The 17,699-nt window shown below is 45.7% G+C and overlaps 1 protein-coding gene across 2 annotated transcripts in view; it reads right to left on the bottom strand.

The window, feature by feature from the left end:
* Positions 1–6,974: 6,974 nt before the first annotated feature.
* Positions 6,975–17,699, bottom strand: part of LOC140426378 (DEP domain-containing protein 1A-like) — a 63,046-nt gene continuing 52,321 nt past the window's right edge. For both annotated transcript variants that reach the window (XM_072511062.1, XM_072511063.1), the window contains 2 exons: positions 17,453–17,638; positions 6,975–14,573 (listed from right to left, as the gene is read on the bottom strand). In XM_072511062.1, coding sequence (XP_072367163.1) covers positions 14,415–14,573; positions 17,453–17,638 — 345 coding nt within the window. In that variant the 3' untranslated portion in view covers positions 6,975–14,414. The remainder of the gene's footprint in view (positions 14,574–17,452; positions 17,639–17,699) is intronic.

Genomic DNA, 17,699 nt, shown 5'->3' with positions numbered 1-17,699 from the left:
GTTCTCATTCGTTTTATCCCTCACCTCACGAAGCTCCACCGCCTGGGCCTTCTGGGTCTCCTTTAGCCCCTTGATCGCCAACAACATTGGCACCAGCACCTCCTTTTTAAGCTCCTCCACACATCGCTTAAGGAACTCCTGCTGGTCCGGCCCCCATGCTGCTCGATCTCCACCCTCCGCCATCTTGTTTTTTCCCCCTCATTTTTGCCGCTGCTCCAGAGCCTCTTTCTCCCACGCTCCACCGCTAATTTCCACCATACAACGTAAGGGGGGACCTTACTTCTCCTTCCCACACGGGATTAAATCAAAAAATTTCCATTGGGGCTCCTCTGGAGAGACCAAAAGTCCGTTATAGCAGGAGCTGCCGAAATGTGCGGCTTAGCTCCGCATCGCCGCAACCGGAAGTGTCCCTGTGAGTAACCTTGAACTGTATTAGGCTGAGCCTGGCGCAAGAGGAGGAAGAATTAACCCTACTCAGGGCATCAGTCCACAGACCCTCATCTATCTCCTCCCAAGCTCCTCCTCCCACTTGTCCTTTAACTCCTCCACCGAGGCCTCCTCCTCTTCCTGCAGCTCCTGGTAAATCGCCAAAACCTTGCCTTCTCCAACCCATACACCCGAAATCACCCTTTCCTGAATCCCACGTGCCGGAAGCAGTGGGAATTCCCTCACCTGCCGCCTCACAAACGCCCTCACTTGCATGTACTTGAAAGCGTTTCCCGGGGGTAGCCCAAACTTCTCCTCCAGCGCCCCTAGGCTCGCAAACGTCCCATCGATGAACAGGTCCCCCATTCTTCTGATCCCTGCCCGATGCCAGCTCCGAAACCCCCCATCCATCCTTCCAGGGACTAACCGATGGTTCTCCCGAATCGGGGACCAAACCAAGGCTCTCCCACCTCGCCCGTGTCGTCTCCACTGCCCCCAGATCTTCAGCGTCGCCGCCACCACCGGACTCATGGTGTACCTTGTCGGCGAAAGCGGCTGCGGTGCAGTCACCAGCGCCAACAGGCACGTGCCCACACAGGACGCCATCTCTAGCCTCTTCCACGCCGCCCCCTCGCCCTCCATTACCCACTTACGGATCATCGCCACATTGGCTGCCCAATAATAGCCACACAAATTCGGCAGCGCCAGCCCCCCCTGTCCCTGCTATGCTCCAGAAACACCCTCTTCACCCTCGGGGTCACAAATCCCATGATACTCCTGCTTACCCGTTTGAAAAAGGCCTTGGGGATCAAGATGGGAAGGCACTGGAACACAAAAAGAAATCTTGGGAGGACCACCATTTTAATCGACTGTACCCTGCCCGCCAGCGAGAGTGGCAGCATATCCCATCTTTTAAAATCCTCCTCCATCTGCTCCACCAACCGTGTCAAATTGAGCTTGTGCAGGGCCCCCCAACTCCTAGCTACTTGTATCCCCAGGTACCGAAAGCTCCTTTCCGCCCTCTTCAGCGGTCGCTCGTCTATCCCCTTTCCCTGGTCCCCTGAATGCACCACAAAGAGCTCACTCTTCCCTACGTTGAGTTTATACCCCGAAAAGTCCCCAAACTCCCCAAGGATCTGCATGACCTCCGCCATCCCCTCCACTGGATCCGCAACATACAACAACAGGTCATCGGCATACAACGACACCCGGTGTTCCTCTCCAACCCCCCGAACCAATCCCCTCCATTTCTTGGACTCCCAGTGCCATGGCCAGCGGCTCAATTGCCAGTGCAAACAACAAGGGGGTTAAGGGACACCCCTGTCTCGTCCCCCGGTACAGCTGAAAGTACTCCGACCTCCGCCGGTTCGTAGCCACACTCGCCACCGGGGCACTATATAGCAGTCGGACCCAACTGATGAACCCCTCCCCAAACCCAAACCTCCGCAACACTTTCCCAAAAATACTCCCACTCAACCCAATCAAAGGCCTTCTCCGCGTCCATAGCTGCCACTACCTCCGCTTCCCCCTCCACCGAGGGCATCATAATCACATTGCGAAGCCTCCGCACATTTGTATTTAGCTGCCTACTCTTCACAAATCCCATCTGGTCCTCATGAATCACCTCCGGGACACAGTCCTCAATTCACGTAGCCAGCACCTTCGCCAGCAACTTAGCGTCAACATTGAGGAGCGAGATCGGTCTATACGACCCACATTGCAATGGATCCTTGTCCCGCTTCAAGATCAAAGAAATCAGCGTCCTGGACATTGTCGGGGGCAAGGTCCCCTCCTCCCTCGCCTTATTAAAAGTCCTCACTAGCAACGAGCCCATCAGGTCCATGTATTTCCTGTAAAATTCAACCGGAAACCCATCCGGCCCAGGGGCCTTCCCCACCTGCATGTTCCCCAATCCTTTAACCAGCTCCTCCAGCCCAATCGGCACCCCCAAACTAGCCACCTGCTCCTCCTCCACCCTCGGGAACCTCAGCTGATCTAGGAATCGTCGTATCCCCTCCTCCCCCGCTGGGGGGCTCAGACCTGCACAGATCCCCATAGAAGTCCCTAAATACCTCGTTTGTTCTCACTGCACTCCGCACCGTATTCCCCCCTCTATCCCTAACTCCACCAATCTCTGTCGCTGCCTCCCTCTTACGAAGCTGATGTGCCAGCATCCGACTCACCTTCTCCCCATACTCATACGCCACCCCTTGCGCTTTCCTCCAATGTGCCTCTGCTTCCCCCGTGGTCATCAGGTCGAATTCCGTCTGGAGGTTCCGTCGCTCCCCAAGTAGCCCCTCCTCGGGGGCCTCTGCATAACTCCTGTCCACCCTTAAAATCTCCCCCACCAACCACTCCCTCTCCCTCCCCTCTCTCTTCTCCCTGTGGGCCCTAATGGAGATTTGCTCTCCCCTGACCACCGCCTTCAACGCCTCCCAGACTACCCTCACCTGCACCTCCCCGTTGTCGTTGGCCTCCAAGTATCTTTCAATACACCCCCTCATCCGCCAACAGTCCCACATCGAGGCGCCACAGCGGGCACTGGTCCCTCTCCTCCCCCAACTCCAGCTCCACCCAATGCGGGGTGTGGTCCGAGATGGCTATGGCCAAATATTCCGTTCCCTCCACTTTCGGGATTAGCGCCCTACTCAAAATGAAAAGATCTATCTGGGAGTAGGCTCTATGGACTTGGGAAAAGAAGGAAAATTCCCTGGCCTGCGGCCTGGCAAACCTCTATGGATCCACTCCCCCCATCTGGCCCATAAACCCCCTGAGCACCTTGGCCGCAGCCGGCCTCTTACCCGTCCTGGACCTAGAACGGTCCAGTGCTGGGTCCAGCACCGTGTTGAAGTCCCCCCCCCCACCCCCCCCCCCCCCCCCCCCCCACATTATCAAGCTTCCTACCTCCAGATCCGGAATCCGACACAGCATGCGTTTCATAAATCCGGTATCATCCCAATTCGGGGCATATACGTTCACCAGTACCACCCGCACCCCCTGCAACCTACCATTCACCATCACATATCGACCTCCATTATCCGCTACAATATTCAATGCCTCGAACGACACCCGCTTCCCCACCAGTATTGAACCCAGTTCCCAATCCCTCCATCCCTCACCCCCCCTGCTAGATCTGCATCTAGCCATTTTGCTCCCCCCATGACACTCCCGTAAGTCAGCTGACTCCTGCTGACGCCGGCCTCTCCCGCCACTCCATCGACCCCCCAGTGAGAATCCCCCCACCCCTTGGCAGACAGTGGGCGCTCCTCTCCAGCACCGCCCTCCCCCCCCCCCCCCGGCCCCGCCCCCATCATTCCATAACGCGGGAAAAAGCCTGCGCTTTCCGTCTGAGCTGGCCCCGCCCCCTCTGGCGCAGCTCCTTTTTGCGGCCTTACCCCAACTCCCCATCCACGGCCTCCACCCACCCTCTTCCTCCGCAGGGCTCTGCCCCTCCAACACCGATGCCCACACTCTCCCACAGCCCCCATATCAAATCTATTCACCCATCTCCACCCAGCACCAAAACAAAAAGAACATTCCCCAAACACAGTAAACATCCCCCCACGACAAACCCTCAGTTTGAGTCCAACTTTTCAGACTGGATAAAGATCCATGCCTCATCAGGCGTCTCAAAATAGTGGTGCCGATCTTAGAACGTGACCCACAATCGCGCTGGTTGCAGCATCCCAAACTTCACCCACTTCCGATGGAGAACCGCCATAGCCCGGTTAAAACCAGCCCTCTTCTTAGCCACTTCCGCACTCCAGTCCTAGTAAATTCGGATCTCCGTGTTCTCCCACCTGCTGCTCCGTTCTTTTTTGGCCCATCTCAGGACACACTCTCTGTCCATAAAGCGGTGGAACCTCACCACTACAGCCCTTGGCGGCTCGTTGGCTTTGGGTCTCCTTGCCAGGACCCGATGAGCCCCATCCAGCTCCAGGGGCCTCGGGAAAGCTCCCGTGCCCATCAGCGAATTAAGCATCGTGCTCATAAATGCCCCGGCATTGGGCCCCTCCACTCCTTCAGGGAGACCCAGAATCCGAAGATTCTTCCTCCTCTACCTATTCTCCAGGTCCTCAAATTTCTCCTGCCACCTCTTGTGCAGCGCCTCGTGCGCCTCCACCTTCACCGCCAGGCCCAAGATCTCGTCCTCGTTCTCCGAGGCTTTTTGCCGCACCTACCGGATCGCCGCCCCTTGGGCCTTCTGGGTCTCCACAAGCTTATCAATCGCCGCTTTCATTGGTGCCAGCATTTCTGTCTTCAGCTCCGCAAAGCAGCGTTTAAGGAACTCCTGCTGCTCCTGCGACCACGCTGCTTGGTCTCCACCCGCCGCCACCTTGCTTTTCCTCCCTCACACTTTCCGCTGCACCAGGATCACTTTTTTTAACCACTCCACTCCTGGTCCAATCCATATAGTGTTGGGGGAACCTTGCTGTCACCTTCCCACACTGGGAGCCGTCGAACAATTTCCACTGAAGAGCCCAAAAGTCCATTCCCGGCGGGAGCTGCCGAACATATAACCGCAGCCGGAAGTCGACAATGACAATTTCTGACTTGGAATCAGTAACAAAGAAAATTTGCAATTACTTTAAAATGTTTGGGGAATCAACAATTGTTTTTTTAAAAAAAAACTTTTAACAAGTGTGTATGACTTGTAAAGGGATCAGATCTAAACTTTGGAGACTAGAAAATACTGGTCCATGTTGCCAGACAAACCCTTGGACCTGGAAACTGCGTGTTCTAACAGGGAGAAAGTTTAAATACAGCTCAGCACTGCAGCCAGGCAGTTATAGAACATCACGTTTCGGTGCAAGCAGAGCTTTCGACAAAATATAAATTTTCTGTTTGGCTGTAAGAGAACACCTGGAACTCTTGAAGAGGCAATGTACTACTCGTGAGCTACTACAAAGGACTGAATCTTGAAAGCAGTGCTAATGGGTCAGCTATGTTCACAAGCTGAATGTTTGTACCAGAGGTGACCAGACCATGAACCAGGATGTTATTAATTAATAAGAAAGTTGATAAAAAAAACTCTGGAAATCTATGCCATCAGGACTTTTTGTGACCAGAGTGAGAGAGGGTTTGTAGAAAGGTGCCTTGTAAATGCTACTAGTCATCAGAAGTCTCTGGCTGTTATTAAGCCTAACAAGCCTGCAGACTCTGCCATACACAGGGCAAGTGGTGCTTGGAGAATTGAGTGGATGAGTTGTGTGGAGATTTGTGCATTTATTTAGTGTCTGGACTTTGCATATGCATATTTCTGATTAAGCCTCTTGATATGTCCAGTGCCATCTCAAATGAACCTTCTCCATTTTGGTTAGTCATAAGCTAAGCACGTGTCGTTGGGGGATGTTTGACCTCTTTAGGGATGCTTCAAGGACATCCCTAAAGCATGTGTTACCCTCCTCGGAGTCAATTCTTTAGAAGAGGAGGAATTTCTTCAGCCAGATGGTGGTGAATCTGTGGAACTCATTGCCACAGAAGGCTGTGGAGGCCAAATTACAGCGTGTCCTTAAGACAGAGATAGATAGGTTCTTGGTTAATAAGGGATCAGGTGCTATGGGGAGAAGGTAGGAGAATGGGGATGAGAAACATATCAGCTAAGATTGAATGTGATGAGCCGAATGGTCGAAGACTGCTCCTATGTCTTACCTTAGGCGGGATTCTCTGGCCTCCTAGCTGCATGTTTCGCAGAGAAGGGAGGCGGCATGCCATTCGTTGGTGGTGGAATTCTCTGTTCCCGCTGCGGTGAATGAGATTTCCCATTGAAGCTCCCCTATGATGCCAGGAAACCCACGGGCAGTGGCGCGCGGCCGGCAGGACCAGAGTCCCGCATCAGAGAACGTAAGAAAACGTTCCACGTACCTTCTCAAGACACACTACTCTCTTTTCACAGAAGACTGTACTTAATTCCAATAAAAAAGTTCCCTCCGTCAAAGTCTCCCCCACGAGACATCAATGGCATAGGCAGTCATGAGCATCCCTTTATTCAGTACACCAAATACACAACTGGCCTAGCAACTACAAACTACATTCTTAAGAAAGTCAATTGATAAATGTCTAACTTCTCTCGCTCATCCTACTTCCTCTTCATTTAAAAAAATGTCCTTTTCAACAAGAAGTTCCTCCCGAAGAAGACACTCTGGAGGAGGTAATTTATCTTGAAATTTATCCATTCAGGTGTTCATAGACCATCACCAGACCAATGATTTTAGTTTTCACAGAAAGGCCAGACAAAATTTCATCCCTAAAGTACTGGTATCAATCCTGCAATTTTTATGTAATAAGAGTAATTGTTCATCCACAGTAAGCCACAATTTATATCATATAAATGACCTAAATCATCGAATGTGATCTGTAAAACACTGCTGGAAATCTCAAAATCCAACATATATTGAATTATTCAAGTCCTGTAAAATAGTGGCCTTGACCACCATGTTTTGTAAGATAAAATTAAAAGATAATATATAATGTATAATTGTTTTCAATACTTAAAAAAAAAATCTAAAACGACTCCCATGGAAGCATGACAATTAGATTTAGCTAGGTAAAAGTTTAAATCAAGCAGACTTTATTGATTTTTTTCTAGATTAGATTTCTTTGGCACATTGGGTTTAACAATCTGTACAAGGAAAATATTCTGCTCCAAATGAGGCAGATAAAGAAAAAAGTACACATTTTCTCTGACAAATACAAAGCATACTACCATGATTTAATAAGCAATCATTGTTAAATTAAAGATATCTTGCATTATCTTTACAATAGTATGGTGTTTATAATTCTAATACATAGAATATTAAAGATCATACCCTTTCTGCATGTAATACTACAAAATAGACACACAAGGGGGATTCTAATTTAATCTAAGGATCTATTACTGAAGAGTGCAAAATTTAATATACTGCAATTGAATTTATAACATTTATAAATAATAGGAATACATTTTCTAAGGCCTCATGATAAAGACGCAAAACACACAAAATACACGTTTTCCTGAACTTGCTCTTTACATGCTATATACAGGTTATATATTTCACAGTATGCGAAAAGAATATATAAATATATAATATAGCAATAACAGCCATTTATTCAATTTCAAAATAAGGGCAGTTAGTAGTAACCAAAATTGTCTTCACAATCAGCTACACCAGTCTTTATTCTTAACTCACCATGCTATAAATTAGGCAACCAAAGGGGAAACTGCGATTCATTTTTATATGCAAGCCGTAGGCCTTTTGCCCAGATCCAAGAGGACTCGAAAACCATTATTATACAAGAGAGTGAATATCTCGAAGAGCCATTTCCTAATATATTACAATCAAGAGTGAAAATAGCTTGCTTGTCTCTACTTGGGATGTTGGGCAATTTAAAAAATATATATATATTTAGAGTACCCAATTCTTTTTTTTCTCCAATTAAGGGGCAATTTAGCTTGGCCAATTCACCTACTCTGCGCATCTTTGGGTGTGGGGGTGAGACCCACGCACACAGGGAGAATGTGCAAACTCCACACTGACTCGAGGCTGGGATCGAATCTGGGTCTTCAGCGCTGTGAAGCAGCAGTGCTAACCATTGCGCAACCATGCCACCCTGATGTTGGGCAATTCTATGAGCAATTCTATGCAAGTTTTTAAGCAGCCAGATCTTGGGAACATGTACAAAATATGCACAGGCACTCAATGTAGTTACAATGCCAATTCACCATCCCCATCCCACACACAATTAAGGTTACAACAGTATTACAAGCTCAACCACAACATGAAAATTGTTAATAAAGCCAAACATAACAGTATCAGTGTGGGGTGAAATTAGTAGGAAAATACAGTCCAATAGTCTTCTGCCAGAAAGCACAACTGAGGAAATGCCAATTTGTGATATTGGAAGAATAGTTGACCTGAAGGCTCCCCATCACAGGAATTGCTATGATATAAGCTCAAATGTCTGTACAATTGTTATTCAATTTGTTAGCAAGAAATTAGATTAATTCAAATACCCCTAAATGAAAAGAAATGCTAATGTATGAATGAATGGCTTTATTGGATCTCTCCATGCATTTCTCTGCTTTGAGGATGACAATTCCATCTTTTCCTATCTCTCCACATATGAAAGCCACATGCTTCCATGCTTGTGTATAGATCTTTCCTTACTTGGCAAATGAATTATCCCTACAGTGCAGGAGGCCATTTAGCCCATCAAGTCTACACCGATCCTCTGAAAGAGCACTCGACCAAGGTCCATTTCCCACCCTACCCCTGTAACCACACCTAACAGTTGGACATTAAGGGACAATTTAGAATGGCCAGTCCACCTAACCTGCACATCTTGGGACTAAACCGGAGGACGTGGCGGAAACCTACGCAAACACGGTAGAACGTAGAAACTCGATACAGTGACCAAAGGTCGGAATTGAGCTTGGGACCTTGATGTTGTGAAGGAGTGCTAACCAGTGCTGCTTCATCATTCATCCCTTGAACGTCTTACAAAATACAATGTGTACCCAGTGTAATGTTGGCAGGATGTAACAAAAATGAGAAACAATTTGGATTTCTTATGATGCTGCTAGGGCATATTCTCAGTTTACTACTCATTTAGATGTCAACTTCAGTGGGAAAATATAGATGAAGATTCAGAGGAAGCATATGATCCATTGTACTGTAGCCAATTGGAAAACGTTTAAGAGATTCCAGTGAACATCTTTTATAGTTAAGCTATTAATTCATGACCAAGAGATGGGAGACAGAAAATGATGAACAAATATATTTTTCTGACTGGAAAGAAGTAACGCGACTTTGAAATGAGTAAACACATGCCAAATGTAATTTAATGTGGAAAAGTGGGAACTGCGCTTTGGAGAGGGAGCATCTATTTTGTATTCTTTTGAGGGAGGGGGAGCGGTGTTGGGCAAGAACAAAAGGGAATGGGTGCATGTTCACAAAGCTTTGAAGGTGGACCAATTAATAATAATATCTATTACAGACTTTAGCTTTATATTCAAAATTTATTAATGGAATTTAAATTCCAGCAGTTGCAGTAGTGGGATTTGAACTCCTGTCCCCCAACACCTGGGCTTCTGGATTACTATTATTGGTGACATTACCACCACACCATCATCTTTGTAATAACCTGCACACAATAAACCCGAACTACGACTTGATACCATGTTGTATATATGGTCGGCCTGATAGGAACTGACCGACAGAGGGGACTCGGATGAGGTTTAACCAGAGCCCTTTTTGCCTTTATCAAACTGGTGACGAAGATAAACTGGGACTGTCAATGTGCCATGTTGGCGCCTACATCATCTCGCAGTTCTCCTGGGACTAAGGTCCGGTGTTGAGTGCTTCACCATGCCTTTGTTTGGTCAGTTGGATGATTATGACCCTGCAGTTGAGCCTTGGGAATCAGTACGTGGAATACTTGCGATACTTTTTCCATGCCAAAACGGAGCGGCAGGCTGTGGTCCTATTGAGGGTCTGCAGTGCACACCCATTCGGTGCCTCATGTTTCCAGCAATGCCAGACATGGTAGCATCTGACCAGCTCGTCGCACTGGTGGGGAATCATTTTAACCCAACACCGTACGGCGGAAAGGGTGTCAGTTTCAGAGTATGTTTCCCGGTTACAGAATATCGCAGACTTTTGCAAATATGTGCTGTGGTGGCAGATAAACTTTGTGACTGCTTGGTTTGCGGTATTAACAGTCTCAACAAGGCCTCGACGTACAGGCTTTGCAAATTTCTCTTTTGCAGGAGTGCCGCTTGGGGATACGGGAGCTTCAAGGAATGAGGTAAATGCTGTTTGATGCCAGCCCCTCGCCTCTTTTCAGCAACTAGAATGGATCGCCGTGATGCAGTGGGCCCCGAGCACGAGGCCATAGGCCGCGGCACATGTCCTCTGGATTTGGGACAGGCAAACTCGCGGGGTGGAGAAATGTGGGTGACGTCGGTGGCAGCGAGAGGGACGTGCCCTTATCACCAGGAACGAGGTAGGCGTGCTAGGGCCCTACATTTAGATGACCCTGAAACTGGTGAGTCAGGAATGCCACGGGTGGCCCCTAGTCGCATTGTGGTATTGGTCAACGGGCACTTAATGCAGATGGAATTGGATAAGTGTGCCACATCATGTGTTCGACCGGATTGAACACTGGGCGAGTAGATTTTCATTTGCAGATTCGGCCACTTGCCTCACTACGTATACCGGGGAGCATTTGTCTATTGTGGGCTCCATGCTCACCCCAGTGTTCTATGGACATCAATCTTGGAACCTTCCCTCATTGTGGTGAGGGAGACGTTCCCAACCTGCTAGGTTGAGATTGGCTGCACCATTCGCAGTTCGACTGGCAACATATTCTCAAGGTGGAAGCGGGCGGCTTACATGCGGTATTGGGCCAAGCCTTTCATGTTTGGCTGGTCCCCTATGCGATCGTTGGCAAGGTCAAAGCCGAACTTCAGTGATTGAAGAGCCTCAGCATCATTCAGCCGGTTTGTTTCATTGACTGTGCAGCCTCGGTGTAACCGGATCAGACTGTGTCTCTACGACGATTACAAATTAAATGTAAATATAAAACTTCACGTTTGGACTTCTATCCACTCCCTTGGATTGAAGATTTCTACTCCACTCTGGTAGGTGGTTCTGTATTCACCAAGTTAGATATGAGAAATGCTTATTTACAGCTTAAGTTGCACAAGGCCACGAGAAAGTACTAAATGAATACACCCGACTTCCCTTTGGGGTCTCTTGAACATGCGCCATGTTTCAGGTTGTGGAAGATATATAGAGAGGTCTCCTGCGAGTTGCTATCTATCTTGATGATGTGTTGATCACAGGGATAATGGAGACAGAACACCTGAAAAACCTTGAAGTAATGCTGCAGCGGTTTTCTGGCATCCATCTGTGTAAAATGAAATGTGGCTTCAATGCGAAGGAGGTATTTCGGCTACTGGATGGACCGGAATAGCCTACATCCAGTCGCTGACAAAGTACAGGCAATCAAGATGGTGCTTGCACCGCATGCTACAGAACTTTGCTCTTTCTTGGGCCTGATAAATTATTATGGCCCTTTTATACGGAATCTGGCTACAATCCTGGCCCCCCCTTCACTTTTTATACAAAAAAAAACCTGGGCTTGGGGCAATGAACAGGAGGCTGCTTTCAGTTTGGTAAAGTGGACGTTGGTTTCGTCCAGTACCGACTCATTTAGACGCAGGTAAGCCCCTATATCTGATGTGCAATGCATCACTATGGCATCGGCGCCATCCTTTCACATGGCATGGGTAACAGCCAAGACCGTCCGATAGCTTTTACCCCCAGAACGTTGATGACTGCAGAGCATAATATAGAAAGAGGGTCTGGCGGTCGTGTTCGGGGTGAAACATTTTCACAATACCTTAAAGGCCACTAATTTTTTCATAACCTCTAATCATAAGCCGTTGCTTGGTCGAATCGCGAGGATAAGGCAGTGCCACCAATTGCGTCAACCCAGATCCAAAGTTGGGCTCTGCTTTTGGCTGCTTGAAGTATTCCTTTAAGCATCGCACGGGGCATCAATAGCAAACGTCAACGCATTTGTTGTCTCCCCTTGCGTCGGTGGATGCGCCTATGGCCGATGAAATCGCGGCAGTCCTAAACTTCATGGACACTCTGCTCATGACAGCTACTTGCATCCATGAATGGACAGAGAATGATCTGGTGCTCGGCAAGTTGCGGCCATAACGACAGTTTCCAGTGGAGTTCAAAGAATTTTTGACCAAAATGTCAGAGCTGATTGTCAAGGATGGTGTCCTTCTGTGGGACACAAGAGTTGTCGTCCGTTACGTCTGAAAGACTTTCATGTGCACACCTGGTGTCCCCAAAACGGAAATGCTGGCCAGGAGTTAAGTTTGATTGTCTGGCATCGATGCAGACATTGAGCTGGTGTCCCAGCACTGGCCTGCCCGTCATGCCCAATAGAAGTTTATAGTAGCAGCGCCTCTGCCACCATGGGAGTGGTCTAGACATCCCCAATCCTACTGGTTACCCTGATTCCACAGTCTGCACACCGGACCAAGTTGTCTTCTTCTCGCAATACCGAAATGATGTCTGGTGGTCTGACATTAAGCCACGGACCTCTGGGGTCTTTTTTGGACGTTGTCACTAGGCCACCTTGAGGTTTCTCCACCCAGGCGGACCAGCCACAAACATAGTTCTCCAGCTCGTTATACTCCAGTTGATCCGGTCCCACCGCCAGGAAGCGATGTACTGAGGCCAAAGCATCTGCATCACCTGCCGGAAACTTCTGATCCTTCCTCATCATCAGTGTTTTAAAACTTTTTCTTTGTTTGCTACTCATCTTCTTCGTTCCCTATGGGGATCTTCGGTCTTGGGGGGAGGGGAGGAAACGAGGACAGGAGAAACCACACAGGGCTGGGCTGATTGTTTTCCCCAGTGTGGCTCGAGGAGTATGAGCTCCCCCACTTCCACTCCAAATCTGATTGAGGTTGCGAATAATTATACAAATGTCCCTAAATCAAATTATTGCATACTACCTGCACATCAGCATCAGTGAGATGTTAAGTACAGAGCAGACAGAGTCACCATTTGGTTTACTACCAAGAACTAAAAACTAGGGCAGCACGGTGGCACAGTGGTTAGCATTGATGCCTACGGCGCTGAGGACCAGGGTTTGAATCCCGGCCCTGGGTCCATGTAGAGTTTGCACGTTCTCCGTGTTTGCGTGGGTTTCACCCCCACAACCCAAAGATGTGCAGGATAGGTGGATTGGCCACGCTAAATTGCCCCTTAATTGGAAAAAATAATTGGGTACTCTAAATTTAGATTTAAAAAAAAAAAAAGAAAAAAAAAGAACTAAAAACTAACAGGATAAAGGATACCAGTTAAGTGGCGGGGTGGGGGCTCATCTCGGAGCAAGTTTGAATAATTCCTTAATCTCTTGTAATTGACAATAACTAGTTGTAGTAGCTCGTAAACTACACAACATAATTTAAATTTATCAAGGCAATATTGGAAGTTTCTGAATCTCTACCAGCAAGTTGCTGAAGACCATTTTTTAAAAAGCAGAAACATTTCAACATTTGGTGCTGCTCTCTTGTCGCATATAGTTATGGCACAAGATTACGTGACATAGAATATTGTTCAATTATATTGTTAGCTTGTAACTCTCAAACCGTGACTGTTGACGTGTGTATAATACATACAATCCAATGTTTATGTTTAGTTTGTAATATTTTCCCATGCACATGAAAGCGACTCATTAAAAAAAAAAGAAAGTCTGCAACTACTGGAAGTCTAAAACTGATACAAGGACTCAGTAGGCTAGCAACGGCAAAGGGAAGTGAGGTTCTCAGAAAAAAAGGTTTGACCCAAAATTTAACTTGACATCAATTTAAAGATACTGATTATGATTATGCATATTATGACCTCGGATGGCATTCTGATTTTGCCTGTTAATCTATAACCAACATCTCAAAAACTAATGAATGGTTTCAACAAAATGGATTGGGAAAGGCCCAAGGAAGAACCAATTAATTTTTAGTGAAGCTGTGGATCTGGATTGTGGAATTTCTTTCAAAAACCTGTAACTTTCTAAATAAAACCCACAACGTTTAAAAAAAAAAAAAAAAATGTTGATAGTTTTAGAATGTTGTGGATTGTCTTAGCTGTGAAAATGAAAGTAGATTGGATATGGATTGGCCTGAAGCCTCTTCCGTGAGATGGAAGCTCTTAAAATAAAAACATTTATATTTTCAGCTTTGTAGCTCCAGAGCATGAACTAGAGAGGGGGAATATCCTCAAACAGCAGCTGAGTAATTCAAATAAAGTTGAGTTAACAGATTGTGGTGCAGGCATGTCCCCTTCATTTGTTACTTCAGTTTGTGTCCCTCTACCCCTGTAAATGAGTGTCATTGGAAACATTTTCAACAAAAAGTTTCACTTCATGGATGTTACTTGAAAATTTGTGCAAATAGCTTGAAAATCCTGATCTTGTTTTATTCAATATCTCAGACTCTGCATTTTCTGAAGACTTTTAAGTGGCTTCTTTATTGTAATCAGCATTGGTGGTTTGATCTTGGGTTTATCCTGGAAGAGCTTGGCCTCACTGTCAGTCGTGGGAAAGCGGTTTTGATAAATTTCTGGATATTCTTTCTGAAACTGGAGCAAAAAAGTGGATTAATAGGAAACTCTGCCAATTCTAAGTTATTTCCAGTTAACACTTGAACAGCCAATGTTTAATTACCTATCTTGAAATTTTTTTCAAGTTTCACATATAAACATGATATTATTACTTTCCTCGCATCCAATTGCACAAAGAAATTAATGTTCAATATGGCTAGGAAACCTGACACAACTCAGTGTACAAGCACTCATTCTCATCTATACATCTAGGTTTCAATGTTAACTGTTCCGGTTCGGTGGGGAAGTCGGAGCAGTTAACTGCCTAGTTTACATCCTGCCCGATTTCATTTTCATTTCAGCCAATGGAAAAGAAAATTGGGTGGATTGTAAAATGGTTGGCCAACTTAAGAACTAGTGAGGGTTTCTGCAAGCCATGTGAAGTCAATGCCTTTGCACTGTCTGCACTGTAAATTCTATGATAATCTATGATATTATCCATAATAATTAGGTAGGATCCATGAAGATGTCGAGGAGTAACACACACATTTTCAGGTTCACGTAACAAGTCCCCACCATGGGCTGTTCAATTAGATGCTGAGAATGCATTTGATAAAGGGATAGTACCTACTCGAAATCAGAGAAATTTGGCTTTATCTGTGGTTTTTCTGCACCAATCTGATTATTGATGGGAGCAGACAAAATAGCTTGTTAAAAAGGCACAAGAGATCCTTGACTATTTAAAATAGAAGCATGGAGCATAAAAGCAAGGCAGTTACAGATAACTTTCATACATTGTTGAGGCCCTAACTGGAGCATCAAAAGAAAAGATTGTCCACCTGTAGGAAAATGTAGGAAAGGAGTAAAAGATTACAAATCAGTGGATTTCAACTATCCCCAATAAACTAGCAGAGATTTAGGAAGAGAGGTAAAGAGAAAGGAGATTTAACAGACATGTTAGGACTCTCTTTTTCTAAATTTGTATTCAAGAAGCCAAACCAGAGGGTAACCACTACTGGATCTCATGACGGAAAATGAAGTGGAGCTGAAAGGAGAAGCAAACATTGGAAACATCTTTCCAATAGTGATCATAGCACAATTAATTTAAATATTGCGCCGAGCAAAACCATATATACAAGACTTAAATTAGTTGACTGACAGGGCAGCAGTGAGATAATATCTAAAAATATTCCAGTAAACATGAATAAGCTTAGCCAGTAATGAAACATCATTGATAAATAAAATGAGATGTAAAATTGGAACTAAAGAAAAAGGCACACACTAAACATACATCAAACATAGAAGGAAATTATAAATAAATTACAGAATTAATTTGAGGGAATAGAGAATAACCACATTAATTATAAAACAAAGAGCAGGCTAGAGTTATGACTGTTAAGGAATGCATAGCTAAACTTGTAAGTAAAGACGACAAAATGCATAAATGTTGAATAATTACGTTGCATTTGCATTTACTGAGGAAACCAAGATAAACAATTAGAAGGGAGAAGACAAGATATTTTAAGTAAAAAGGGGACAGGGGAGTAAATAATTGTTAAGCTGATCAGCATATTAATTATTGTCAAAGGTAGAGCAAGAAAAATCACTTGCGGGAAGAATTGAATCCACAAAATATTTATTAATGATACAGAAGGACGGAGAACATCATGTGATGCAGAGGGATGCACTGCTGTTAGGACAGGGACTGGGCGCTCTACTTAGTCAAGATGTACTTCAACAGAAATATCCAGACAATTGAGCAGCAATGGTAACATCCAAGTAGAAACACAAAGGGTATTCAAATGGTCATTGGATAGACATATGGACGATAAGGGAATAGTGTAAATGGGCTTTAGAGTGGTTTCACAGGTCAGCGCAACATCGAGGGCCGAAGGGCCTGTACTGCGCTGTAATGTTCTATAATATTTTTAAATATTGTGGAGAAACAGAACAGGTGCAGGAAGGCTTGAGGAAGGAGGGGGATGTCTAAAACTCAGAAGGCTGCCGGTAAGAAGGGGGTAAGTGAAGGTTCGCCGTCGAACGAATGGGTCAGCCCGGCAGCAGGAAAGATGGCGGAGGCTGGTCACTGGTGGGGCCGCACCCTTCTCGGCAGAAAAGATGACCGAGATGATGGCCGTGGAATTTGAAAAACAGTTTATTAAACACACGGAGGTGATGAGGAAGAAAGTAATGGCGACAATTAAGGTATGATGGCCCAGTGGTTAGCACTGCTGCCTCACAGCTCCAGGGACCCGAGTTCAATTCCGGCCTCAGAGTTTACACTTCTCCCAGTGTATGCGTGGGTTTCCTTTGCGTGTTCCAGTTTCCTCCCACAGCCCAAAGATGAAATGAATATTGCTTATTGTCACAAGTAGGCTTCAAGGAAGTTACTGTGAAAAGCCCCTAGTCGCCAAATTCCAGCACCTGTTCGTGGAGGCTGGTAAGGGAATTGAAACGTGCTGCTGGCCTGCCTTGGTCTGCTTTAAAAGCCAGCTATTTAGCCCAGTGTGCTAAACCAGCCACTGGTTAGGTGCAGGTGGTTAGGTGGATTGGCCATGCTAAATATCTCCCTAGTGTCCAAAAGATTAGGTTTGCTTACTGGGTGTTTATACCATATCAATGTGTCATTATACCATATCAGGAAACAAGGTGTTGCAGAATCCCCTTTTCTTGAAGTGATTAATTTTAAATAGCCATGGAGCCAAAACTGGGTAAATTTGAAGTTGGAACTCACTTGCAGAAATTATTTGACATCAATGCAGCAGAACAAAGTCTTAGCAAAATTTTAAGCATTTTATTTTTGCCGTTTTCTGCAAATGATACAACTCATTTAGTTCCTTAAATTAGCTGTTAGATTATTTGTGCCATTATCTTTCCCATCAAAAAATAATCTGCATCAAGATACTTTCTTTGCCTACTTGTTTAAGCTTCTTCCTCTTGTCTTTGACTGACAATTTCTTGTCTTCCACGATATTTTCCAACAGCTCAGTTATTGCAGCCTGAGACACAGAAACCTTTTGATCTTCAAATTCTTTGGTGCTTATCTGTTGACAGAATGCATACATTGGGATTGCAGCACTTATGTTTGTGCTTGGATATGTAATCTGAAAAAGAATAAATGAATACATTTAGCCCTTGAGGTGTGTATTTTGGGACTGAAATTCA

The sequence above is a fragment of the Scyliorhinus torazame genome, chromosome 7 (assembly GCF_047496885.1).
Source record: "Scyliorhinus torazame isolate Kashiwa2021f chromosome 7, sScyTor2.1, whole genome shotgun sequence".
NCBI lineage: Eukaryota > Metazoa > Chordata > Chondrichthyes > Carcharhiniformes > Scyliorhinidae > Scyliorhinus > Scyliorhinus torazame.
This window is presented reverse-complemented; position numbering and strand designations above follow the sequence as displayed.